Source organism: Cannabis sativa, chromosome 9 (genome assembly GCF_029168945.1).
Source record: "Cannabis sativa cultivar Pink pepper isolate KNU-18-1 chromosome 9, ASM2916894v1, whole genome shotgun sequence".
NCBI lineage: Eukaryota > Viridiplantae > Streptophyta > Magnoliopsida > Rosales > Cannabaceae > Cannabis > Cannabis sativa.
In genome coordinates, this window is record NC_083609.1 from 3639644 (window position 1) to 3667285 (window position 27642).

The 27642-nt window shown below is 32.4% G+C and overlaps 4 protein-coding genes across 7 annotated transcripts; 2 read left to right on the plus strand and 2 right to left on the minus strand.

The window, feature by feature from the left end:
* Positions 1-865: 865 nt before the first annotated feature.
* Positions 866-4159, minus strand: LOC115722482 (uncharacterized). 2 transcript variants are annotated; one of them, XM_030651695.2, is made up of 3 exons: positions 3842-4159; positions 3174-3534; positions 866-2918 (listed from the first exon to the last, which is right to left on the minus strand). In XM_030651695.2, the coding sequence occupies exons 2-3, from the start codon at positions 3518-3520 to the stop codon at positions 1025-1027; spliced, it is 2241 nt and encodes a 746-aa protein (XP_030507555.2). In that variant the 5' UTR covers positions 3521-3534; positions 3842-4159; the 3' UTR covers positions 866-1024. The 2 variants fall into 2 exon arrangements, with proteins under 2 accessions (XP_030507555.2, XP_030507556.2); XM_030651696.2 differs by having other exon boundaries at positions 3174-3529; positions 3842-4151.
* Positions 4160-6232: 2073 nt separating this feature from the next.
* On the plus strand, positions 6233-8848 carry LOC115723039 (protection of telomeres protein 1a). The gene is made up of 10 exons (XM_030652437.2): positions 6233-6488; positions 6584-6714; positions 6797-6989; positions 7351-7418; positions 7507-7592; positions 7683-7961; positions 8043-8116; positions 8211-8269; positions 8347-8499; positions 8587-8848. The coding sequence occupies exons 1-10, from the start codon at positions 6353-6355 to the stop codon at positions 8758-8760; spliced, it is 1353 nt and encodes a 450-aa protein (XP_030508297.2). The 5' UTR covers positions 6233-6352; the 3' UTR covers positions 8761-8848.
* On the minus strand, positions 8822-13649 carry LOC115723038 (uncharacterized). 2 transcript variants are annotated; one of them, XM_061103659.1, is made up of 17 exons: positions 13131-13649; positions 12950-13044; positions 12737-12856; positions 12455-12544; positions 12249-12364; positions 11776-11875; positions 11495-11566; positions 11363-11410; positions 11206-11283; positions 11018-11137; positions 10577-10682; positions 10322-10485; positions 10075-10209; positions 9807-9937; positions 9308-9370; positions 9123-9201; positions 8822-9034 (listed from the first exon to the last, which is right to left on the minus strand). In XM_061103659.1, exons 1-17 carry the CDS (start codon positions 13471-13473, stop codon positions 8966-8968), a joined length of 1929 nt encoding a protein of 642 aa, XP_060959642.1. In that variant the 5' UTR covers positions 13474-13649; the 3' UTR covers positions 8822-8965. The 2 variants fall into 2 exon arrangements, with proteins under 2 accessions (XP_060959642.1, XP_030508296.2); XM_030652436.2 differs by having other exon boundaries at positions 12950-13047; positions 13131-13595.
* A 6328-nt stretch (positions 13650-19977) lies between these two features.
* LOC115723409 (mediator of RNA polymerase II transcription subunit 8) lies at positions 19978-25157 on the plus strand. Of its 2 annotated transcripts, none has more exons than XM_030652887.2 (12): positions 19978-20344; positions 20443-20567; positions 20840-20964; positions 21050-21233; positions 21591-21698; positions 21794-21858; positions 22108-22395; positions 22631-22687; positions 23111-23320; positions 24226-24279; positions 24660-24723; positions 24822-25157. In XM_030652887.2, the coding sequence occupies exons 1-12, from the start codon at positions 20094-20096 to the stop codon at positions 25004-25006; spliced, it is 1716 nt and encodes a 571-aa protein (XP_030508747.2). In that variant the 5' UTR covers positions 19978-20093; the 3' UTR covers positions 25007-25157. The 2 variants fall into 2 exon arrangements, with proteins under 2 accessions (XP_030508747.2, XP_030508748.2); XM_030652888.2 differs by having other exon boundaries at positions 19991-20344; positions 21591-21665.
* Positions 25158-27642: the final 2485 nt, after the last annotated feature.

Consider the following 27642-nt stretch of genomic DNA (forward strand, 5'->3'; position numbering starts at 1 on the left):
ACGAAAAATGACAGCATTAACAGTTACCTTGATTGTATTCTCCTGCGGCTTAACCCAAAATTCAACTCCATTACCTGCTTCAAAAACTGAAAAAGAAGCCTCTGAACCTTTATTTTGTGTTAACTTCCATTATACAAGACAACTCATTGATGAGATAAGAACACCATCTACCATGTCATACGTTTGGTTCCAAACTAACTTGTTTCGAACCTTCCATAACTCCCAGCACAACACAACACCCTCCCCACACTTGTCCTTATTGCACCTTTACAAAATTTGATCAAACCAGCAACAAAAATCGGCCCACCCGAAAACCTCCCCAACCAAAAGTGCTTGCCAGAATTGAGTAGAAAATGAATAAGAAATAAGCGCATGAAAAATAGTTTTCTTACTTTTTTAACAAACCAAACACATAATTTGAACTGAGACTCATTACCTCTTAATTAAATTAAGGTAGACAAACAATTTAAAGCAACCTGTCATACTAAATTGAGTGGACTTAATTAGTATTAGTATTTATATCAAAAAAAGTAGGTTAATGTTCGTTTGAATTTTAAGTTAATTACAAAGTTATTCACTTTACCCAAATATTTGTAAAATCCACTACATTTTCACATAAGAAAATACACCAAACAAAAAAATTACTTCATATACCCCAGAAAAATTTAAACAATGGCCCCTTAACGGAAACACATCAGAATGTTATATTTGTTCTTCTGAAATCATTAAAAATCGTAGTTGACATGGCTTAATGAAGTACACAGTACACTTGTTTTTCCATGCCAAAAAAAGAAGAGAGAAAATTAAATTAATTGACCAAATTGTCGTTACAAACAATAACCTTTTCTTAACTAATCTCACCATATGCCCATAAAGTTGCATTAATTAAAATACTAAACAGCCCATCAAAAATTTCAGAATCCATTTACATCATGAAAGAAAAAATAAAGTAAAAAAGAAAAATAAAACCTACTTACAAATCCAATCCTAACATATGTGTGTGCTAAAACTAAGCTAAAAACATCTAAGAAATTTTGCATGTCTTCTTGTTATGGCCAAGGCCTTTGCACTTGCTACATTGTAACTGGCGTTTAATAATGTCTAATGATTCAACCTGCTTCATCTTTGGCCTCCCTGGTGGTCTTTTCGTCGGGGGTGGTGTCACAGTAACTATTGCCTGATTTGTATCACTCACAACCGGCTTGTCCACGTCTGGAACGGGCATAATTGACTCGGCGTAAGCTAGCCTGTAAGTGTCCACAGTAAAGTATCTAGAGCAAAAATCGTAAGGGCTTCTCCCAGTGCATTGCATTGCAGCAATAGCATGGCTGCAAGGCAAGCCTGTAAGTTGCCAACCCTTGCAGCTACAATCCCAATTCTCAATATCAACAACCTCACTACCAGATTCTCCCCGAACCTCGAACGAGTTACCATGTAAGGCCAACACTTCTAGAGACTGAGCAGCTAAAGTCTCTTTCTGAAGCTCTTCTTCCTTGGATGGTGTTAGCTTCGTCGCCCATTGGTGGGAATCAACTCGACGTGTGTAGAATGATTCCATCATCTTGCCTCTTAATACATCAATCATCTGTGTTATTGGTAACTCATGTGCCTCTGATACCCAACTGTAGAACTGCTGCCCAAAGTTCGATGTCATGTGATTGTACCTTGCTCCTTCAAAAAAGGCATTCGCCCAGTGTGCTGGCTCGCTTTCAATGACCCAATTGTGGGCGTCTGGGGAGATGCCTTTTATGTTTTCGACACTTCGCTCGAAACCTTCCAGTCTGCGTGAATAGGCAGCAGCGTAGAAGTCGTTAACCATGAATCTTCTTGCTTCATGAGAAAACTGACCCTTCAAATCCCTGTTAAGTTTCTCAGCGAGATGGCGTAAGCAATAGCAGTGGTGACATTTATCAAATACCACAGCCAATGAATTCTTAATACCATTCTGAAAATCAGCAACAAATGTAAGTGGCTCAGATCTTGAGATTGTAGATTTGAGTTCTGTCAAGAACCAAAGCCAGTTCTCATCAGTCTCGGCATCCACAACAGCAAAGGCAACTGGAAAGATGCCATCATCACCATCTGCAGCTGTTGCAGACAACAACACGCCTTGGTATTTTGAGTTTAAAGCTGTGCTATCAAGAAAAATGAGAGGGCGGCAGCCTTGTTGAAAACCCACAATTGAGGCATGGAAAGATACAAAAAGACGATGGAAACTCGAGTCTTCCTTGGTGCTAAATGTAGCAATGCTGCCTGGATTAGTTTCCTTTATCTTCTCACAGAAATAGGGTAACTGAGTATATGCCTCTTTATAAGAGCCTTGAAGCTGCTCCCTCGCAATCTCTTTCGCCCGCCATGCCTGAGAATAATTCAACTGAATCCCATACTCCCGTTTGATGTCATCGGCAATATCCTTAGGCTTATAGTTTGGAGAAACTTTCAACTTCTCCTTTATGATACTTCCTACCCAACCTCTAGTTGCGCGATACCCGGCTTTCACAGCAGCTCCATCACATGTGTGATTCGTGTGCATTTTCTTGATACAAACCAATTGAGTAGTAGACAACCTTGAAGCATATATTCTCCATGGGCAACCTTGAGACTTGCATTTGACAGTGACACGATGACTGTCATTTTTCTTATATCTGTAAGCAAATCCATGTGCAATTGAGTATTTATGCAAAGCTTCCCGAAACTCACTAAAACTATTAAACCTTTGGTCCACACCAGTGATTGTGTTTTCCCACTGCTGAGCAGCCTTACGATGATTTTCGTCGCTTGAACCACAAGGAACACAAGCCAGGGGAAATTCATATGGCTTCAAATCATTTTGGTGATTATCAGTGCCATTCTCAATCAGAATATCAACACCCTCAGCAACAGGAACTACTGCTTCCGATACAGTTGTCCTGCTTGACCTGCACATTCAACCATTTTGTGAATCCTTTAACCACCAAGTTCAAAACAAGATACAATGAAAGATCAAAATCAGAAAAGGGTGTTCCAAAATGATTAGAACGACAAAAACAATTAGTAATTAAAACAACAATCACATTACACTATCTTTCTCACAATGCATAGCAAAATGTGAACAGAGTCCATATTCCTTTAGCTATACAAATAATGCATTAAAAACACAAAAATGAAACAGTGAACACCATAGCAGTAAGTACCTACTAGCAGGCATGTTGGATACATTTCGGGCAGCAGCTTCCTCAAACATGACAAAGACATCAACAGTGACAGCCTCCCCAAGAAAATTGACCATTCGTTGCAAATCCTTGTCTTTGGAGATTGTGATGAGGGTCTTCTTATTGCCAGGAAGGAAATACTTAATCACCATAGTATCAGCATTACAATTAAACATTTCAGCTATTTCTGACTTGAAATCATTAAGTTGTGTTTCACTGTCAATGTCCACAGCATAAGCCTCACCCCCATTATAGGAGAGAGATCCATCTTTATTGGTGACGAATTCTCCCCCTGACTGACATATTGCTATAACTTTCTTCGTAGCCATGACCTTATTCTACCCTAAAAAACATTATTCATCAATAAAACAAACACACAAACACTTAGCATGAAAAAAACACATACAATGAACATAACAACAAAACCATTCATAATTGTCAAAATAAGAAATCAGAACAAACCCAGTTTCCAATTTCCCACAAGTAATCGAAAAGCGTAATAAAAATTGAATTTTTTTTGGGAGGGAGAAATCAATTTCAATATTTATTCTCAGCAAACAACAATACCATATGAATAATTAAAAAAAAAAAAAAGGATTTTTAGATAACGATGAGAAAAAGGAAGAACCCTAATATGATAAAAGACAAACCTTGAAGCCAGAGTAAACGTGAAAAAGTCTTCGCGGTTGAGCCCTTTATGTGTTGTCTTATTCTCGTTCAAATAAATTTCAATAAAAAGGAAAAAAGAATGGAATAGAGATGGAAGTGGAAGTGGTTAAACAAAGAAGAATTTTATGGTTTGGGTTAACAATGGCTTCAACCCTTGTGAAGGGTTCTTCTTCTTCCTGTTCTTCTTCTTCTTCTTCGTCGTCGTAGGTCATAGCCGTAAGAAGAAGAGAAAAGCGATGAAGGAAGGGAGAGAAGACTACTCTAGCTGGGGTTGCATCCTTATCATCCTACGTCCGCCTAATTCCAAACCCCCCTACATTCAACATCATTTTCTCTAGGCCCATTAACCTGGCCCAATGGGCTGCTTTCTGAGGGTCCATCAGCAGTCTAATAGTAGGGGTATGTTGAAAAATGCATCTTTTATTAATCAATTAACTAAATTTACCTCTAATTTTTTTTTAATTGAAACATACTTCTTTTTATATGTATTGTACCCAAAATAACCTGACATAAGAAAGTCACATAGAAAATATCTTGAAGTGACAGGACAAAATTGGTACAATGTTTAAAAAAAGAAGTAAAAGTAATAGACTTTAAAAAAGAGGGTAAAAATAAAAGACAATATAAAAAGGATATAGAGTCTAATTTCCTCCTAATTAATAGTAACCTGTAACAAGGTATTCTTTTGTAACTCACCAAACAAAATTATAAAATTTGGAAAATTTACATAAACTAAGAAATTTATCTTTAGGGTATTTATAAAAGGTTAAATACTATTTTGAACCCTGTGTTTTACAAAGTTACCAATTAAATCTTCTGTTGTTAAATGACAAAATAGACCTTGTATTTTTCAAAATAGTACAAATAGGATCCTGAACTTAATTTTTGACAACTTTTTTTTAATATAACCAACTTGAAAATACGAACAGATACAAAAAATGTAAACAATTTTGTCATAACACTTTTAGATCGGATTATTATTAAATTTTATTTTGACAAAAAATCAGTTCAGGATCCTATTTTTACCAATTTAGAAAATACAGGATCCATTTTGTCATTTAATAAAACAGATGGTCTAATCAGTAACTTTTGCAAAACACAGGGTCCAAAATGATATTTACTCTTATAAAAATAACAAAATGTCACATAAAAATAATAAAAAAAATAACATCAAAATAATATAAAAAAAAAACAATATACAAATAACAAAAAAAAATAATAAAAGTATAAAAGTATAATACAAAAATATAACAAAAAATCATATTTTATGTAAATAAAATTTTAAAAACTATAAAAATATTTAAAATTCTATAAAATCGTATTTTTATAATTTTTTTTAGTTTTGTATATTTTTGAAATGATCCCTAAAAATATAGTATTGCAGAATTGTAAATTTTTTTATTGTTTATAAATGTTTTCCACAAAATTTTGAAATTGTTGATTTATATTAGGGTAAATATTATTTAGTACCTGTGTTTTGCAAAAATTACTAATTAGACTCTCTGTTTTGTTAAATGACAAAATGGACCCTATATTTTCCAAAATGATAAAAATAGGACCTTGAGCTCAATTTTTAACAATTTTATTTTTTAATATAACCAACTTTAAGACAAATTCTAACACGAACAGACACAGAAAATGTAATAAATTTTGTCATAACATCTCTAAATCAAATTATTATTAAATTTTATTTTGACAAAAAATCAATTCAAGGTTCTATTTGTACAATTTTAAAAAATACAGAGTCCATTTTATCATTTAATAAAATAGAGAGTCCAATTAATAACTTTTGCAAAACATATGGTCCAAAACGGTATTTATCCTTTTATATTATTGTGTTTTCATGTTTTTCTCTTTGTGTGTTTATTATTTGTATGTTAAATACCATTTTGGACCCTGTGTTTTACAAAAGTTACAGATTGGACCCTGTGTTTTATTAAATGACAAAATGGACCCTGTATTTTTTAAAATAGTAAAAATAGGATCCTGAGCTTAATTTTTAACAACTTTTTTTTTAGACAACCAACTTGAAGACAATGCTTAATACGAACAGATACAAAAAATGTAAACAGTTTTGTCGTAGCACTTTTAGATCGGATTATAATTAAACTTTATTTTGACAAAAAATCAATTCAAGGTCCTATTTGTACTATTTTAGAAAATACAGGGTCCATTTTGTTATTTAACAAAACACAGGGTCCAATTGATAACTTTTGTAAAACAGAGGGTCCAAAATGGTATTTATTATTATTTATTTTACTTTCATGTTGTTTTTGTAGTTCACTGTAAAATTTTAATTGAAAAAATAATTTTTAGATTATATATAAATACTAAAATTTTATAAAAAAAAATATTACTTAGTATCTTCTAGCCCAAGTTCAACAACATTAATCCAATCAACGAAAAAGGCAAAATTGCAGAAGAAGCTAAAGAAAAAAAACTCAATCTTTCATAGAAAAGAGATAGTTTGAGAGTGAACTCAGTTGAAGAAGATGAGACATAGGAGTGATTTGAAGAGAATAAGAGAGGCTGTTACACTCTACAACAGCAGAAGAAAATCTTCACAGAAGTTTAATTTGGTTGGTTTTGTCATTGAGTTTTCTCTTCCCAGAAAGAGTCAAGGCACTGGTATTTTTCTTCTCTTCTTTCTATATTATATATAAGAATTAAAAACCATGATCCAACTTTATGTAAAGATTGTATCTTTATATTGTGTTGTGTAGATTATGTAACTACAATCAGAGTTGTGGATGAGTTACTGTCTGAGCTATTTATTAACATGTTTGCTGAGAAGGAAGAGCATCTTCCTCATCTCAAATCTTATAAAGATTTAATTGTTCTAAACAATGTCATGGTAAATATACTTAATACCCCTTTTGATAATTATTTGTCTTTTTCAATGTTTTTGCTTTAATTTTTTACTCTCTTTTGGTCAGATGAAACACTATGTTGATGGTGATGAGATTTGTGCTGTTTATTACAAACAAACTTCATCATTTGCTTTATTTGATGTCAAAACTACTACAAATACTCCTTATCAAACTTCACCTGGTTTTCATCTCCAAAAACATGATATCCCTTGCATTACCTCTATGAGAGCTTTGAGTAGTCGCTATGAAGTTAGTGCTGGTAAATTTTAGACCTTTTTCGTAAATATTATTTTGGACTCAAAAGTTACCGATTAGAAACTTTGTTTTGTTAAATGATAATGTGTTTGTCAAAATATTACAAAATAATACCCGAACTCAATTTTTGTCAATTACTTTCTTAATCATTCTATTCATAATATTATTAATTTATTATGTTCTATTTTGAAAAGAAAAAAAATTGAGCTAAGGGTATTATTTTATTTTGTCTGAATTGTCATTTAACAAGTATAGGATTTGATCGGTAACTTTTACAGAACACAGAATCTAAAATAATATCTATTCTTTTTTGTCTTTTTGAGTTGTCAAATGGAAAAAATTCTTATTTGCATTCTCTATTATAGGAAGGAATGAGTATCTTATGACAATCAAAGATCTGGGAACTAAGATGTTCTTTGATCTAGTATGTCAGGTGAGCATCTAAAGTCTAACATTGTTACCATAATAAATGATTGTTTGATGAAATTGTCTTACCCTTCTTCTTTTCTTGCCCAAAAAAGGTTTTGTATGTTCAAAAATTGGAAGTTGGGTGTATGCTTTTTGTGTGGGATGGAAATGATGCACCTCCATTAAAGGTTCAAACAATGTAAGACATGTTAGTTATGAACTTCATGGCTTTTCAAATCTATTTCTGTTGTCATTGCAAACCTTTACACGAATTCGGTTTGTTCATCAGGCATGAAGATGAAGAACTAAGCCCCCTACCACTAGAAATTGAAGCGAAAACGCTCAACATGTTAATCCTTAGTAAATTTCCTTGTGTTGGAACTGTGTTGAGAGTGAAGGCTCCTGTTGATATGAGTGCCTACTTTCAAGAAGAAATGGGGCAATGGGTGAAGATTCGGAACATGAAATGTGAAGAAACAGAATCTGGTTTATGGCTTGGTACTTTGCTTCCCACCACTAAGGTTAGGCTCCTTCCTAACAGTGATCCAATTGTCATGGAATGTAAAAGGTAATACTTTTCTACTTAAAATCTCACTAAACTTGTTGCTTGTTAGTAGTACACACTATTATTTGAATTTGATTTCTTCAGAGCAATGGATGAGCGCGGAGTTGGCAGACAAGGTCGATCGCCTTTAGGAAGTAATCCTCTCTCTGGTTTAACAGGTACTTAACAGAAACTATATCACATTCATATTCATATGAACATCAGCCTTGCTAATTATGCTTATGCCTTTGTTTTGTTATTGATTATATTCAGTGGTAGATCCCAAAGAATTCCCATATGCAACATTGATGGATCTCATCACTCACACAGAGGTTTTGTAACTAATATTTGTGTTTTAGTTTCAATCATTTGGCTGGTATATAAATGTATTAAGTCTTATTATTTTTAGATCGAAACCATAGTGAGATGTGTTGTTCGAGTAGTAGCGATCTCCCCTTCGAATCTGGATAGCTTTCTTAGCCAGAATGAAGAGTGTAAGATTATACTGACACTAGAAGACCCAACAGCAAGAATTCATGCCTTATTAGATTCCCAACATTGGGTAATAATAATATTCCAAATAACTTATCAAAGAGCTTCAACTTTGGTTTTAACTCTTCTTCTGAGTAATGTTGGTTGGCACATGCAGGGTGTTTTCTTTGAAGATTTCACCTCTGATGACTCTGATGCTTTAAAAAGAATGAAGATGAACAAATTGTTAGGATGTGAAAGAGATCACAGGAATCCACCTTGGATAGAATGCTGCATAAAGTCCAATGGTAATAGAATCTATTTCATCTGCAACACTAAGCTTGTGCCATAGTGCCTTGTGTTTGAGTACATATTAGTTTGTAATTGTATGGTTGTGTGGTTAAGAATAAAAATGGCATTAGAAAAATCATATTTTATTCCATCTAACTTAACTCCAAGTATCATCAGCGATTAACTACAAGCTTATTATGTAATAGTTTCAAACATAACAACCACATAAATAGATCTTAACAACTAATATTACAATAGTTGTGATTTTATTGTTGGTTGTCCATGGTAGCAGATCCATTTAACATGGTATGGTTATATGAATCATGGGCAAGAGACTGCAATAAAAGCACATAATTTAGTGAAGTGTTAAGGAAAATTCATATTCCAAATTATAAAAAGATGATGCTTTGATCTCAAAATTACCTGTTCTTGAGAGCGAAAATACATAAATGGTGTGTAGTGCAAGAAATTTGATACTCTAGAAGTGTAAATATCTGCATACCTGCAATTTGAGAAAGTTTATAACAACATATCATTTTAATTAGAAGGTTCCAAGTGGTATTTGAAAAAAAATATGAAGAATTTTGTTAAGGGACAGTAGTACATACTTCTCAATTTGTCTCATTATATGGCTTTTGTCCCACAAACCTGCTCTTGAAAGAAAGCCCCACCTAACATAGGATTGAAAGAGTTCAACTTAACCCACAGATGATACAAGTTTTAGAATACAAAGGGATATATAATATGCATACATTACATAGGAAAATTCTACCGGGAATATCGCTTTTGTTCCTACTGGTAGAGAAATTATAACTAGAATTTTCTTATATGATTGTGGATTGTAGTTATAGTAGATATTCTATCTGTTTTCGAAAAATTTATAGTGTCGAATATAAAATTTAAACATTCAGACGCGTGCAACTGAATCATTGAAATCTGTTTTCAACATTGTAAATTATGCAGAAACGGAAAGAATGTCTATTGTAATTATGATGTATGTAAACTGTTATATAACAAAATGAATTATAATTTCTTGAATACCGTTAGGGACAAAAGTGATGTCTCTACTGTAGTCTTGTCGACAATTATATATGTATATCATTTTACCTCTTGTTGAAGAGCTCTCCATCTGCTTCTAGCATTGTAGCAATTTTAGTATCTAGTCTTTGCATAACTATAAGTAGCTTTTGCATAGATTCTGTAAGATCTTGATCTTCCATGTTTGTAGCAGCAAGAGTCTGAAAGAATATTTTTTTTAAAATGCAACAGTAAAAAGCAGTAGATTAGTTTTATAGTTTTTTTTCTTTTTTCTTTTGCATTTTTTTTCTCTATGCTTTTTTCATCTCTAACCCGACAGTTGTGAATGAAAGCCTACTTGAGCAGGACGCCCTTTAGTTCGCCTTTGCAGAGCAAGTCGGAGTTGGTTGAAAAGATCTCCTACGACTTCCTTCTGATTTATGAGCTCTATCAATGATTCTCTATGAACTCGGCTATGAATCAAGGCACTATACTGCACTTTCAAGATTTTATCGAAACAGTGAAAAGCTTTTCATGATTGAAATAGTCAAAACAAACAGAAAGTTCTGCAAATGATAAATAAAGTGGAAACTATGTACACTGACCTCGTCTTCCAGCTCTCGACAAATCAATGCTGTTCGCCATCGTAGATGGACTTTGGATTGACTTACGTCTGTGTATATATGATCACCCACATACAATATTTCATCTCCATGAATGTTTAGGGAACTCTCAACCATCTGAGCACTTCCCCCAGAGTATAAACCCCCTGAAGATGAACATGATGGATTGAATGGTTTGAGCATCATCTATTGTTAGTACTAATGAATGAGAACATGTACTAGAATATGGAAATTTACCTGTTTCGGCCTTGAAGCATGGACGCATAAGACCCTCATTCGTCACCACCTCATACATTGGTTGTGCCATTTGGAAAAACTCTGGTTTCCTGGCTGAGACTATTACCTGATATAAACAAAAATAGTGACTTAACATTCTTTATAATTAGTCATAACTGAGATTCTTGAAAACCGAGCACGAAACTTTGCTATGGTTAACAAGAATGAATATTTCTAAGAGAAATGCTAATGTGTCTAGCATCTTCATGAGGTGTCAGCTACTGGTGCAACTCAATATCAAGTCCCATTTATTACCGCTAACCATTTATAGGATGTTATCTGTGTTGGGCACCACGTTGCTTAATAGCAATGTTCAACCCAAACAAGCCTACCACTCATGCAAGAAGCGACATGAAATAATCATCAAACTTTGGCGTGAATTAAAGAAGATTGTTCACTCACAATGTCAAAGAGATCCCTCCAACCCATATTGTTGGGAAGATATCTATCAAAAGAATGCTGCATCATCTTGTTGGTGTAATGATAATCCGAGTTGGTAATTAGCAGAAGTTTTTTACCAGCCTGAGAAATGAGAATGACAGTGTAAATAAGACTTGATTTCACATTCCAAAAGAAAAATTGTTGCATACCTCCTTTTGATCCAAAAGAGCTAGAGGTAGTTCCGGATCAGGCTCCACAAACAATTCGGGTTTGGACATTATCTCACTCTGTAATATTACCATAATTAGTTGACTCTGATCAAATGAAGACATTAATAAAAGCATAATTGACTAATATCTCAATTACCTTAAGCTGACCCTCTACATGTGCCCTGAAGAGGGCTCTTCCAACAGCCTGAAAACCACATTGGAAGTTAAAAAAAGGAGCATACATAACTAATACTAATAGTCTAATAAACAAAATCTCTAAGTATAGTGCCTTATAAAGCCCTTTATAGTCAAGTGGACCAAGTTCTGCAGTTATGGTTCCATCATCCAATCTGTCAACCATCTGCAAGAAATCATATGATATAACTTTAAGTCAATTATATTTTTCATTATAAAAGGGAGAACAATAAGACAAGTATGAATAATCTTAAACCATCATCCTTATGAATTGTAAAAGGCATCAAATATCAATAAACTGAAATCCTACTTGTTATTTCAAGATCAAAAAAAACTTATTTAATATAAAAAACAGAACAAGTGACAGTGGATTACCTGCATATATGCCACAGCTTCTGAAACAGAGAACAGTGTGTTGAGAAACTCCCATTTACTCTCCTTCCGGAGATCCACTAATTCCCTCCCGTAAATCTCACTTCGATACAGAGAAGTGAAGTTCAATGACGGGAAGAAAAGAAAAAAATTCTCTTTTTACACAAAAGATGTACCGAAAAACATAAAATTTAAGCCTATAAACACATACTAGGATCACAAGGGTAGTACAGTGCAGCCAATCTTTTTAAAAAACAAAATGCACTAGCAGTATCAGTTAGTAACCTGAAGATTACTTCCTGGAAAAAGCATAGGATGTTTATCATGCGATTTTCACTTAATATCTCGTGTCATTACTGTAATTTCATTTGATAGATTGAAAGAGAGCACCATAACTCAAACAGTTTTGTTGCAACTAGCAAGCTATGTCTGTCTTCCATATTGCAGGAACCAAATAAACAAGGTTCAAAATGTACCTCACAGCTCGAGTAGATAACATTTTGGTGCCATGCATAGCCCTTTTCACGTAACCAAATCGATCAGCCTTAACCAAGTTCCCTTTCTCCTTATCAATTACAAGGCCTCTAATAACCTACACAAAAATGATGAAAGAAAGTATTTGAGATTACAAAGGAATGAGTTAATAAAAGGAACATATCATTTACTTAAACAAAGTTGGTACCAAGTCAGGGTCAAAAGCAAGTCCATCAACAGGAAAACCCACTTTCCTCAGATTATCCATACAGTAATCATAAGCTCTTCCTTCCCAAGCCTACAAGAAAAAGAATCCATGTAAAATAAGAACCCCCCTTCTTCATAATTCCAATTAAATGTAGTATGAAAAAAATGGATTTAATCCTAATCATAAACTTGCAGCCATTATTATATATCTACTGTCTCAAATTGATAATGGTCTATTTATCAGCACAACACAAACAATAGTAGGAGAAAAAGTAATGTTTACCATGACATTGTAATGCATCAAAGTATAGTCCATATCATATCCAATGGCACTAATTGATCTGAGATTCAAAGTTCTAGTGCAAAATATACCACGAGGTGAATATCTGGATGAAGAAGGATTCTACAGCAGGAAAAAGTGCACAAGTTCAGTAAAGCTGTCATTTTTTAATAAAGGGCAAAAAAGAGAGATTGTCTAAGAGAGTAGAAAGAGCACCGGAATGCCAAGGTCCCTAAGCAAATTCTCAGCTTCTTCAGCCTCCATCCAAGCCACTTCTTCAATGGGGCCTTCTAATGTTGATTGACCATCAACTGCTGCAAAAGAAAAAGTGAAAAGAACTAAGCAAAACAAAGGGGGGAACCAAAAAAAAAGGCAAAGAAACGATTTTGATATATACCCAATGAGTGAATATGGTCCAAGTTGAGGTTCAAATCTCCTTTGGTACTCTCTCCCAAGTAATCAAAGTCACTGGAACTAGAAGAAGTAACTGAAAATACATCATCTCCAATAGGGGTCTGGTTAGCAGTGGCACAACCACACTTGGTGGTGGTGACAGCAAAGGAAAGCTTAGAGTTGGAGAAGTTAATGGTGTTGTTGTTATGTGAAAAGGGTCGTAACAAAAGAAAGACTGCTGCAGCGGGTGCTTGCGAGACATACATCTTCTTGGTCGCTGTGAGTTGTTGTGAGAATGTAGAAAAAGAAGAAGAAGAAGAAGAAGAAGAAGAAAAAGAGGGAAACATGGGAAATATCTTTCTACTCTGCTTGACTGTTACTACGAGTCTTGTACTCCTTCGAAAGCGAAAGACAGGGTCTTGGGTTTTGGGCTCTTGTTTTGAGAGTCCAAGAAGCTAAAGGCCTTTCCTTTATTCATGTTTACCGATTAAAGTTGTAACCTTTTTACAAATAATCATTAATCATTAACTAGATTATTCCTTTTCGAATTTAAGTGTGTTGGGTTGTTGTGTTTTGTCGTGTGTTTTCATTTGAGGATTAGTCATTATTCATTAACGACCGATTAACAGAAAATTAGAGAAGTTTTGACTTGGTCCAGTAGGTCAACTTTTCAGGCCCAATTTTATTATAAACCCTAGGCCCAACTATGAAAAATAGAGATACCTCGAATAAGTAGGGGTATTCATCAAATCTATCCAACAATCGTTCGCACTGCACCACATTACATAAAAAATATAGTTTGAAATTCTATGCGATGAAGTTATAGTTTGCATTTTTGCCTGATCATGCAATGCGGTATAGTTACGGTTTTAAATTTAATAATTGTGGTTCATATCACACTATATATTACAAAGTTAAATCTTTTTTTAATTTTAGTCTTTTTCTATATCTTTATATATTAAAAGTGCCTATCTAACGGCATTTGTTGGTTTAACAGAATATACTTAAAAATAAAAAAATATTCTGTTAAATTTAACGATTAGGTTTGATCTCCCGTTAATAAATAAACTCAATATAATTAAACCAAAAAATTAAACAATCTTTTAAATATTAATAATCTCTTTTTAAATTAAAAAAAATCATCTTAGCCACATATCTCTCTAACAAACCTATTTTGGGAGAATAAAATAATTTTTTTTATTTATTTTTTAAAAAAGAAAAATCTTTATAGATTAAAGTTAACCTCACGTTATCTAATGTTTTCACTGGATAAGCATATGAAGCAGAAATACCACTTCTATCTTTGTGTGATTGCAGATATACCACTTCTATCATTGACCCGCTTTTTAGCTTTATAAATGAAGATGTTCATATAATATTAACACTTTACAGAATATTTGTAGAGATATAAACTTACATTACAATGCTATGTTAAAAAAAGAACTAAATAGAATAATCTACTACTCCAATAATAAATTTATTTACAATTTTATAATTACACTAATATTATTTTTAATACATTATTAAATAATATTTCAAATATAAATATTTAATTTTTTCAAACAAAAAATTTGCAATCTTTAAAAATAAAATACATTCAAAATCTTAAAAAGACCAAAATCTTAAATGAAACTAGCAATACGTGGCTCGGCACGTACATTCACCTAGTAAGAATAAATGTATGTAATATATGTGTAAATTACCTAATTTTTTAGAAACAATTCAATATAATGAATTGATGATTAGTATATATGTTATGATATTAAAATTTTAATAATTTTTTTTGTATTGTTAAAAATTTATTAGATTGATTTTTAAATTTTCATTATAATATTTGATAACGATGATAGTCTAAATCGCTCAAACCGTACAGCACCGCACTACATTTTTGGAGTGTAGTTTTTGTGATTTTAAGATCTCACGGTACAATTTAGTAAATAAACTTTTTGGACAAATGTGTTAAAACCTTGTTCGTTTAGTAATCCTCCTTCAATCACTTTGGGTTCTTCTTCATCTATTTTTATTGGTCTTTCACTATTCTTCATCTCTTCTATATAATATTATATATATGTTCTACTATATACACTCATTTATATATATACTAGCAAAAAGCTACGTGCGAGACACGTATACTAAATTTTATGTTAGTTTTTTTCTATGTTATTTAAAAGTGATACAATTAAAAATTAAAGAAAAAATATTATTAGTTATTAGGTGATATTATTTTTATGTGTATCTAAATATTATATAGTTTATAATGTTGTCAATTAAAAGTGAATATCGAATGCAATATATTAGTGTTTAAAAAAGCTTGATGATTTAATTATGTTCTTAAGTTAATTCAAAAATAAACTAAAAATTAATGTGGGTACCCATGCTTTGTACTTGAATCCACAAAAAGACTAATCAATTTAATAACGCAAGACTAATAAAAGTGACCTAACAAAGCCTAATTCATCATGTGGGTACCTAAAAAATAATACATAATAAGGAATATAATTAGACCAAATATTCACATGGTACAAAGACATAAGTGATTGCATTGATTTGTATCATCACTAACCAAATATAATTAGATCTGGAATGTTTATCAGGAAATCTGAATAGGGTTCAATCAATCCAGCACGAAAATAGAGAGAGCAAACTATAATGTAATAATACGGTTCTAACCAAACAAATCGATCAAATATTTGAATTAACAAAATAGAAATTGCAGAATAAGGAATGGCTGAGAAATGAATAACCATACCTGCAAAACTCCCAAAAATAAATTAAAAATCAAAATTTTACCATCATAAACACAAGCTTTTTGAACATCCCTATAAAATGAGGACAAGGGAAAACTATTTTCAATAAGTTTTATTGTTTAACTACTTTTATAAATACTTCCAACAATATTGAAAACCACAACAACCTCAACCATGTTCCTTCTACTGTGCTTGTAATCAAATTATTCTTTTCCTTGTGGCACTTTAATGAATCAGTATGTTCCAAACATTTCTCCTGGAGGAGCCCAACATATTTTCCTTTTTAAAAAATTTTGAATGACAAATTTCAAATAATCTATTTTCCTGTTTGAACCAAATGATAACATCAGGAAGTAGTATAATTTTCACATGATCAAAGTGATGTTACCTTTCATTGTAAGCACCAGTTTGAATGCATTTCACTTATGCAAAAACAACAGTGTTTAGGGTTAGCATAAATAGCCTTTTAGTGCAACAATGACTCTAAACAAAATAATACCTCTAGAAAAAAAATGTGCTCGTCAATAGTAGTCGAGAGCTGCCAACATTTAGTTCACTTATTATACAAATAAAACAATAACTGATTATTGAGATGAAAAGGAAAAAGAACTTAAAATATATATAAATATATATTTAAAAAATGGTTTGAACCCTGGTCTATTACAACATACTTTCAGAGTAAAAAATCCTACCAGTTCCCTTCTCCTCAATGTCATCCTTAACATAATGCAACAATTATAAAATATATGGTAAATCACACAATTTCAATATATAAAATTCACTTGTAACTTTCATTAAAGCATTAATTGTTTCCATTAAAAATAGTGGATTGTTTTTGGAATAGATATTTTCCCATCCCATTTTGGATTGACTGCAATCTAGTTGTGTATGTGTATATATTGTTCTGAGACAATAACAAAAAGCAAATATGATGCTACTATGTACTAACAGAAGAAAATAGTTGCGAATTAATAAGAATCATAAATTACATTACTTATGCTATGTTAGTGTAACCAGAAGACTAAAAAACCTTATACATAGAGCTTAAAGGATAATTCACAACGATCATAAAATGATATGTATTACACATGTAACTTTAATATGCTTTATATAAATAAGAAGATGACCAAGTAATTTCCAAAGCTAAACCTAAAGTAAATCAGGTTCACATCTGAAGACAAAATTTTATTTTACATCTAAATGAATTGGTATAGATGGTTAATAGAAAATAAACTTGGTAAAAGAAAGGAAAAGAGACGAATTGGTTTCAATTTAAAAACATACCGATCTAATATGAGGTTGTTGTAACAACCATCCAAGAACAGGTATCCTCTACAAAAAAAAAAAAAAAAAACAGCTAGTGTAGGCTAGAAACCATAGAGGAAATCCCTAAAACAAAACTTGAGAAAAATAATGTGAAAATTCTCAATCATGCTGAGGAATTAAACAGGTTAAACATTTTAGCACAATTTAGACGACTCATAGGTGAAATCATTGAGGGTAAACGTTCTTTTTTGCGAGAAGCTGCCCGGCTTGAAACCTTTTATCTTACTAAAATACCCATTAGCCAAACTTTTTTTTTTACCTCCTGTTAACATTACTTTTTCGTCAGGTGCTTTATATGTCCATATTATGCCCTCATGCCAAAAGCTCATAAACTCAAATTGTCCTAAAATTCCTCAGTGCAATTTGAGGTTGAACTTTTTGAGTCAAAAGTAACTTCAATAGCCTCATATGTTGGCCCTTTTTTACACTCTTGTGGTATTAAACAAGGCAATGGCTTTGTGTGCCGATCGATTGAGAAAGATGAGAGGAGTTGTTTTCCACCTGGTTGCCTCACCAATAATTTAGAGTGCAGTGCAAGTGACTCAATAAAAATTGGGGCCTAAAGTATCGAACATATATGTGTAGGGGCTATCCTTCCTCTGAAGATTTACTTTATATATTAATGTGATTATGTAAGAATTGCTCCATTCCAATTAAACCCAAACAATTATAGGATTTTGGCCTCTTTGAGGTCTTTATACCATATGCTGGGATGGGAAGGTCATGAGCCATATGAAATCACTTGTATGTATACCCTCAACGCAAGTTCGGCGAGGAAGACTTGTTCAAAAGGTTTCTTTTACCTCATAACTTTTACGGGGGATCGCATGATTATCGTTGATCTCCCTAATAAGAAAGAATTCAAGGATCAATTATTCTAGACAACAGGACCTCACTCTTGTGCTCATATGACCTTCTAAAAGCCTCATAAGTTCCATAAAGAGTTGAAAATATATAATAAATAAATAAAAAGATTACCAGGAATTGTAGAGGTTCGACCCCCTTATAGATGAGTAATGACCTACTCCCATTTTAGTTATTTTAATATTGAGATAATGTCGCGCAAATCACTAAAGAAAATAAAGTGAATTGTAGCTACAGTTCTCAAGATGTTTAGAAAGGATATATTCCAAAGAAATGCTCTTAGAATTTTAGGTCCCTCCTTCTGTGACTTCATTCACTGTTTATAGGGAAAAGATTGTTACATTAGCTTTGTAAAAGGAGTAACCAGGAAGTAAATATCCCTATATTCTAGGAAGCATTTGCTTAAAGAAGAAATCAAGCTCGTGTAGCCTTACGTCGTTTATCCTAGATGGTGTGTTGACAACCTGGCCAGACCCTTTTCGAGACTTTCTTTTTTGATGAAATTACTCACGAAGTAATATTGGACGGTACACTGATCTTCTATCATCTGGCTAACACATTGATAGCCCGACTAGATGCTTCCGAGATGACAGTATATGATATCAGCCCCGTGTAAGACCTGCCTGACATACTCTTGTCCAGAAGTTGCATGTTATGTCAAGTGTTAGTTGGATTAAGCTACATGTAGGTGCCACGTCAGATATATAAAATTTTAGATAACATGATTCGTTGGTTTTAGTATTGAATAACTCCTATATGTACTATAATTAGTTAAGATTTATATTTTTCAGATATTAAAGTGTTATTGTCTAAACTTTCGGGGACATCTCTTTTTATGTTAGTCACAATAAGGCTAATTAGGATTTTTGCCTCCTGAACTTTGACATGTACCAAATATTGCCCCCTGAACTTTTAAGGTCGTTAAAAATGCTCCATGAACTATTGAGATTGTTGGATTTAAGGACTTTTGTCTAATTTCATTTAATTTTACTATTTCAATGATTGTTTATATACTAAATCATGCTCCCCAGACTTTGATATCTACCAAATCATGCCTATCGAACTTTGACATGTATTAAATTATGCCCCCTGAATTTTCATTCATGTTAGACTTTTTTACTAAAATTGAAAAAAAGTCCTTAAATCCAATAATCTCTATAGTTCAGGGGGCATTTTTAACGACCTTAAAAGTTCAGGGGGCATGATTTGGTACATGTCAAAGTTCATGGGGCAAAAATCCTAATTAGCCCAATTTTAATATTGTGGCTCATGAATTAGCAAAGGCGTAGCTCAATCATAAGACACACCATGACCAGATAGCATGCCCTTTAGTTAAACAATGAGCTTTCTTGGAAGAAGCTCCTCCTCTATTTTATAACTCAGTTTCAGTGCATTTATAATACAATATCGTATTTTTGACAAGAAAAAAAATTATTAACATATAAAATATGTATTATATTTGGCATGCAAATTATTTTTATAATATATTTGTATTTAATAGGAAAATTTATAAATTTACATACATTTAATTGCAATATATGTAAAAAAAAAAAAAAACTTATTACAATTTGTTATATTAGAAACATACTTTCTTTTAGATAAAAAAAAAACATATTCTTCTATTCTATATAATATGTAACTAAATTCTTGATTTAACCATATTTTTTGAAAGAATATAATTTTTTTTTTTATTAATTTTATAATATTATTATATATATTTAAAAATATATAATAATAAATTTGTATATAATATTATTACTAATTAACTAATTTAGTTATAATATTTTTATGATCCGTTTAGCTAATTTCCTACTTATAAGCTTGGATTTATTTTTACCGAACAATTATTATATAATTTTTTTAAAATGAAAATTACTTTTTAATTGTTCGGATATCAATAAAAAAAATTAATTTTTGTGAGTGAAAATATTTGAAAATAGCTTCTCATGTTTCATTTTTTTTTTTTTTTTATGTGGAAGAATTGGGGCTACGTTCACTGCAGCTGTATTGGGTTTTGAATTCTGATACTCATGGCAGCCATGGAAGGAGTCATACCCAACCAAAATCAACATCACCAATTTCAACTTCAACCCCAACAATTTCAACAACAACAACAACAACAGCAACCTCAACCTGTTGTTGTAGAGAGGCTTAACGACGCCGTTCAGCAACAGCTCAACCTCGAGTCTGTCAAGACTCGAGCTTCCAGTCTCTTCAAATCCATTACTCGCATTCTCGAAGACTTTGACCTATATGCTCGCACCAACACCTCTCCAAAATGGTCTCTCTCTCTCTCACGATTCGCTTTTGTTTTTTCAATTTCTGAATTTCGACAAATTCAATTTTGGAATAATTTGTTTAATTTTCCTCTGAGATTAGGCAAGATATTATGGGGCAGTATTCGATGGTGAATCTTGAGTTATTCAACATTGTTGATGAAATTAAGAAGGTTTCCAAGGCTTTTGTGGTACATCCCAAGAATGTCAATGCCGAAAATGCTACAAGTATGAACCTTTTTCCCAGCTTTTATTAATGAAATTGTTCTTTTTAGATCATATTCTTAAGTGTTAAACTTTCTACTTTTGGATTTTGTAGTTCTTTTCTTCTATTTTCTCACAAAGATTTGCCAATTTCGAAAATATAGTTGAAAAAAGTTAATGCCTTTAGCTTCTGTATAGCTTGAATGTAGACTTGTATATTAAGTTCCAAGTGTTGTTATCATTTAGTTAAGCTATCAAAGTTTTGAATTGATAGACTAGATCATATGTGATTACAGTACTGCCGGTTATGCTTTCCTCCAAACTGTTGCCGGAGATGGAAACCGAGGATAATGCCAAGAGAGATCAATTGCTTCATGGGATGCAGAATTTATCTGTAACCCAACAAATTGAGAAGTTAAAGGTGATCTGAAGGAATTTATTGAGTATTCAGTTGTTCGTTTTCCATCCATGTTTCTGGTCAAGATAGACATCTTTGGCTTTTACAGGCAAGAATTGATATGATTGGAGCAGCTTGTGAAAGTGCTGAGAAAGTATTAGCTGACACTCGTAAGGCCTATTGTTTTGGAACTCGGCAAGGGCCGTCTATCGTTCCGACTCTTGATAAAGCCCAAGCAGCAAAAATTCAAGAGCAAGAAAATTTACTTCGAGCTGCTGTAAATTATGGTGAAGGTACTCCTCCTCCCTCTCTAACTGTTTCGGCTTTCAACATCAATTTTTTGTCAGTATATTAGTTTATTTACATATTAAATTGGGTTTGGCTAGGCTTAAAGTTCTTATGAGTAATGAGGGTAGTTTGTGTTTGATGACTGATGTTTTAAAGCTGTGGATTCTTGCCTAACTCCATCAACTTTTTGTATGATATGTCTTGATGGTTTAAACAGTTCAGAATGGTCTTAGTTTTGTTTTTGTTGTCTTCCATCTTCACATTAACATTAGCTGTGATTTTTCAATATTTACATGTATTGTAATATAAGATAATATCATCCTTACAATTTATGTTGCTTACAAGTTTATTATTGATTTCAGGTCTACGGTTGCCTGGTGACCAAAGGCAGGTGACACCTACACTTCCAGTGCATCTTGTGGATGTTCTCAGTTCAGGTGAGGGAATGCAAACTTTCTCTGATTCATCTGGTAATAATCAGTCACTGTTTCAAACAGGAATATTGATTATGCTTGCTCATTAGATTTCTTCAATTAATTTTAAGCTTGAACACTATTTCTTGCAGGTATGTACCATAAGAATACCCCTCCCTCAGCAAATAACTTGGCTGCTCAAAGCCCTTTGTTACAGGTTGGATCATAGGCTTCCTTATGAAATGGGTTACTCTTCTATGAGAACTCTTTGATTTTTTTTTTTTTTCCTTTTTAAATTAAAATCTCTTTTGTCCACGTCCACCCATTGCCAGTCTGTTCCTTCACTAAATGCTCCTGTTAAATTGTGCTTCAAATGCTTGTTTGGATCCATCTTTCATGAAGATTATATTTTAATGCTCTTCATGTAGTGTTATTTTTAAATCTTGTACTAAACTATGTCAAACAGGCATCTGGGTCACAACTTCTTGGAAGATCAGCTCCATCTCCCGGGGCTATTAGTGCTACAAATTTCGATAACACAACAACATCTCCTCTTCCATATGCTAATTCCCCAAGGTCTAATACAAACATGATGAATACCCCATCTCCTCAACAACAAAGTCAACAGCAGCTACAACAGCAGCAACAACAACAACAGAGACAGAAAATAATGCAATTACCGCAGCAGCAGCAACAACAACTTCTTGCTCAACAACAATTTAGGCAACAATCTACAATGCATGGATTGGGACAGGTAAGATAATCTCTACAAATTGTTTTTTTTTTACTTTGTAAACATTAACTTTTGGGATGAAACTTCTTAACCTAGCAGTTGAAGAATATAATTCAGTGATTACAACCTGTTTAGCTAGACTAGTGGCTCTTGATATTCATTTACAAGTTTTGTATCTTCTTCCTTGCATATTTGAGATAGATTTTGTTTTCATAACCAACTATGATCATATACTTATGACTTATACAACATGCAGAACCAACTACCCCAACTGCATGATCTACAAGGCCAGACTTCGCAAAAGTTTCAATCGGTAACATTTGCAAGCTTTTCCTTTATTTACTACTGGTGCTGCTGTGGTGTTTGGGAATTAGGATTGATTTTAGATGCTGTGCAGTGTGCACAATATTATTTTTCATATAACTTTGATCTTCTAGTAGGTAGGTTCCAAAGGTCAACAAGGCATATGCGTCTAAGTTTGGATTTACATTTGTATTTGGCTTGTTATCCTTATGTAGCATAATGTACCGGCAAATATGCTTCTTACTTCTAAATCCTGGTGTATTAGGATTAGGAATTTAGTTTGACTGATAAAGTTTAGAATGAAACTTATTTCTACTTTTTTGTTAGCAAGCTTTTCATAGAATAATGAATAATATACTAATGGAGTTATATTTAACTTACACAAAGAGAGTTCATTCTGCTTGTTTTGTAATTGATAATGTTTTGGGTCCAGTTACATGGGCAACAACAAATGCAATTTTCTCAGTCAATGGGGCAGCAGCAATTCCAGGGTAGGCAGCTGTCTTCTGGACATCTTCAACACGGCATTGGTCAAAGCCAACTCAATCAAGGAAGTCAAATAAATCGTCAATTAAACCAGTTTTCTAGTGCTGCAAATAGTGCTATGTTTAATGCAGCTCAGACAACAGCAAATCCTCAAATGGTCAGATTGATGTCTTTTTTTCTTCACTTCCATTCTAAATCATTACGTTCATTGTCATATTTCAATGCATGTGTTTTTTTTTTTTAAAAAAAAAAATAGCATGAAACACACAGATTGTCTTCACAAGTGTGCGGAGATTGAGGGATATAAGAATGCTTTCTAGTCTTAGAAAGTTAGAGAAGGATTAAAGATTTATATGTCATTGTTCGATTAACCCTAGATGTTGTTGGAGTAGAGAACCATCAACAAGGGTGTTCGAGTGGTTTTGAGGGATACAAGAGTGTTTTGTAAAGAGAAGGTTCAACAGTGGGGACTTATTTATGGATTTCCAATTTTAGGTAGAAAAAGAGGGGGGAGACAAATGCTCACCTTATAGTGAGTAGACAGAATTTTTATACCCGATCTCATAGATATGTTGATAATTATGTGTAAAGCTATTTTCTATGAAAACTTTATGCACAACTTGAAAGGAGATCTTTCATACCTTGTGAGATCCACCCTGCAATTTGGGGTTACAAAGCCTTTTTCTTAATAGAAAGGAAGACTTATTATTGAGCCCTTTCCACTCTCAAGTCACATTGATATGTCATATACTTCAGAAGATCTTTAAAATCTATATTGGGAGCATCTCTTTGGAGTTGTGAGTGTTCTTTTTCGTTGCCTTTGTGATGGATGTGCATTATATTTTCAGCTATTGATGTCAAATGCAAATTTAATTCAAAAGGTTGCCTCTAATATAATTGCATTCTCTTTTGAATGCCTTGGATGTGACATGTGCCCACTCATGCTTGGCAATGAAGTATAGCCTAAAATTTTCTGCTCTGCTTCATGCATGAAGCAATAAATCTGTTTCATCATTTATCATGGTATATGCTGTTGTTGACTTTATTCAATTCTTTTTTCAGATTCCAAACATGTCAGGTACAATGTCATCATCGTCCATTTTGCCACGGATGCAGGTCAGTAGTGAAACTGTGTGCTTATTGCATGTCATGTATATGGAAGAAGTTGAGGATTGAGTAAGCAGAGTGTTAAGTAACGCTCTTAGAGTACGAACTGAGACATGCTAAAGTCTTTCCAGATTTTAAGTATCACTGTCTAACCTGGTGTGGTGCACATAATGATTTTAAGATAGTGAAAATTGCAGCTTAAAAATGACTTGAGAGATTATGATAATTTTAAGGATAATGTATCATTCTTTAAAATTACATAGAGATGACCCATGTTGGATGTGCATCGATGTATCATAGCCCCATGTTGATATAATTTTGCTATAGGTTTTTACACATCTTTCTTCTCATTTTAATTTTGCCACTTACTCTTAATCCTTTTACTGCAGCAATTCGGACTAACTGCTAACAATCCACAAAGAAACCACACTTCCCAGATTTTGAGTGATCAAAGTATGTCTTATTTCTCCTTTTTCCTTTCATCTTCAATATCTGATGCACTATATGTTGCTCAATTGGCTAAAACTGCATTTTGGACGTTTTCCTTGCAGTGTTTAACATGGGAGCGGGAAATCCAGGATCTTTGTTGCAGCAGCAGCAACAACATAATACACAAGGAGCATTTGGAAATATGACCCAAAATGCTCAGAATCTTCAATCTAGCATGGCAACATTGCAGAGCAATCCACAGAGTCATCCCAATTTCGGGCAACAAAGACAGCAAAACCAGCAGTAAAAACTGTAGTGAGTTGGTTGTTTGTTTTGTAATTTTACAAACAATTTATTGTGATCATCAGAGTTTTATCTGAAATCTTGAAATGTTGTTACTTGTGTACTCTTTTTACAAAGGAATATAGTATAGCTCATGTTATTCTTTGCTGCATCAATTTTTCTTGTTTTTTGTTTTGGTTTTAATAAGACTTTGTTTTAGTCTTCTTGTTCTTGAACGTTTCTCTTAAGTAGAATATTTCATTTTATGGATCATGAGAACTTTTTAGTTTAATTGTTTTTCATAATTATGTACGTTGTAGTTATTTAGTACGATTAGTGAATTTTTAAGTAACTATTTGATTTTTAATTTTTAAAATTATAAGTTATTTTAAATTTTTTGAAAATTTACATCTGATTTTAAATAAAAAAATAAATTAAAAAACTCTTCACATCCATTTTAATCCAAAATAGATAATGAGTGTGCCATAACATCCATTTTAAAGAGTGTGCCAGATTTACTATATACCAACTTGTTTAAGGAATTCCCAAAAGAATATTCAAATATGAGAAATATATATATGTGAAAAGTTATTTATTAGTTTTGACACTTTTTAAATCTGATATCATTATTATGTTAGTGGATTAAAACTAAAATAATATTAATTTGATTTTAATCATTTTGGTTTTGAAACCTCTCAAATCTGTCTTACAATAATAAAGATACCCTTTTTACTCATATTTAATTATGTTCATAGGAAAGACAAATAATTATGTTAACTTAGTTGAGTGGAGGTGGAATCTTTGTAAGCAAGAGAGACAAGTACTTATGCTAAAGAACACTGTTGAGGCAAAACTTTGGTTTATATCATCTTTAACATAAACTAATCTCCCACCTCAGAATACTTTTTCTTAATACATAATAATTTATAATCAACATATGGTACTATACTCATATTTCTAAACCTAGCTTCTAGAAACTTATACATGTATTATATTTTAGGTATAAAAAAATAATGTGGTATTCTCGATTTTTTTTGTCGAAGCATATTATATGTACATTTTTGAGTTACACAAATTGGGATTCGATTCCAGAACCCCTCACACACGCACCTCTAATAATTCTCTATTGTCAGGGTTCGACTTTAAAATTTAGTGACCATAGAAACAAATATTTTTAAATTCTTATTTAGAAAAAATATAATATTTTTCAAAATCATGAGATAATTTTTTTAACCTATAGGCACAGGTTTAATCCACTTATGTCCAGAGTCAGACTTGCCTGTTACCATTTGAGCTAACCAATTTGATTTTGTAATTTGTAAGTATAACTTAAATACAAAAAATAATTTTATTGCCCATACTCATTACCATATAAGTCCATATATGATTATCTTACTATACACTTCTCACATTGAGAAAGTTCCGATTCATCTCTTCTCCAATGTGTTGTTAGGTTAATTGGGTAAGTGTTTCATACAATAAAATAAAAAGCCCTTAACAAACGTTTATAAAGTATAAAATTTAGATACATATATATATATATGCATGTCACAATCACAATAGTGTATATTGAGAAAGAGAGATTAATTAAATTAATATGTGTAATAACCCAACTAATCTCAACTAATCCATACCTTACTCCTACTTTCTTCTATGATATACATAAAATAAATATTTATATATATATTATATATAGTACACTTGGTAGCTCACATTAATGGTTATACTACTTCTTTTCTTTCCCATAAGCCATATTTATAAATATAATTATGATTACGATGCTTGTTTAGTTGTATAAACGCATGCAATTCCTTGCTTACAAAAGAAGCAGATTCTCCTCTAATGAATATTATATATATTTATAGGATTAAAAGGCCTTGTTGTTGTCATTGTGAAATGTGATAACTGACATAAAGAAGAGACCAAATTAATACTTAAAAATACTTTTGATTGATTTCATCTAAACCAATTATAATCCTTATTAATTATTAAGTGACACAAAATAAAAAAAAAAAATAATGTGGTGCAAATTTTTTCTTTACTCTTTCAATCATTTAAGATCAATTTCGGGAATCATATGTCAGTAATGAGGGTCTTATACCTTAACCAACTTTAATTGGATTATCGGTACCACCTCAAGGGTTTCCACAGATAGCACCACGCCAACAAGCTTAACCTTTCATTCCTCTAATATAAAGGGGTTGAAGTGAGTTTCGAATCTTTGACCCAAATAAGAGAGGATACCAGTAAAGTAAAGACAATCTCTATCAGTACACCACACAACACATGTTAAAGCGAAATAACACTTAGTTTCCTATAATTAATTTGTCTTGTCTATTCTACAACAAATACACTATACTTTTTTATTTTTTTTTAAATTAATTATTAGTTCATTTTATTTCCTGTTTTTTCTGAAAATCTGCCTGTGTGGGGTATGGTGATGAGGTTGTAAAGTATTTCTTTTATTTATTATTGTTCTTTCACAGTACGGATTATAAATATAATATTAGTATTATTATTTTTTATTTCCCTTAAAATATCATATTTTAGAACAACTTCTTTTGTAATGTTTTATATACCTTCCCATAATTAGAAAAGAAGAAAAAAACACGTCCCAACTTTGGTAAGTGAGATTTTCTCTCATTACTTAAAAATATGAAT

Bases quoted from the DNA above. Each gene is read 5' to 3' on its own strand.
- LOC115723409 (XM_030652887.2), top strand. From the start codon at position 20,094: ATGGCAGCCATGGAAGGAGTCATACCCAACCAAAATCAACATCACCAA. The intron at 20,568-20,839 runs GTATGAACCTTT...ATGTGATTACAG, and splicing joins CAATGCCGAAAATGCTACAA to TACTGCCGGTTATGCTTTCC. The intron at 23,321-24,225 runs GTCAGATTGATG...TTCTTTTTTCAG, and splicing joins CAACAGCAAATCCTCAAATG to ATTCCAAACATGTCAGGTAC.
- LOC115723038 (XM_030652436.2), bottom strand. From the start codon at position 13,473: ATGTTTCCCTCTTTTTCTTCTTCTTCTTCTTCTTCTTCTTCTTTTTCT. The intron at 9,371-9,806 runs GTAAAATGATAT...ATCCTATGTTAG, and splicing joins GGAGAGCTCTTCAACAAGAG to GTGGGGCTTTCTTTCAAGAG. The intron at 9,035-9,122 runs GTAATTTTGAGA...CTTTTATTGCAG, and splicing joins ATTTTCGCTCTCAAGAACAG to TCTCTTGCCCATGATTCATA.
- LOC115722482 (XM_030651695.2), bottom strand. From the start codon at position 3,520: ATGGCTACGAAGAAAGTTATAGCAATATGTCAGTCAGGGGGAGAATTC. The intron at 2,919-3,173 runs GTACTTACTGCT...TTGAATGTGCAG, and splicing joins TCCAACATGCCTGCTAGTAG to GTCAAGCAGGACAACTGTAT.
- LOC115723039 (XM_030652437.2), top strand. From the start codon at position 6,353: ATGAGACATAGGAGTGATTTGAAGAGAATAAGAGAGGCTGTTACACTC. The intron at 8,117-8,210 runs GTACTTAACAGA...GATTATATTCAG, and splicing joins TCCTCTCTCTGGTTTAACAG to TGGTAGATCCCAAAGAATTC. The intron at 8,500-8,586 runs GTAATAATAATA...TGGCACATGCAG, and splicing joins TATTAGATTCCCAACATTGG to GGTGTTTTCTTTGAAGATTT.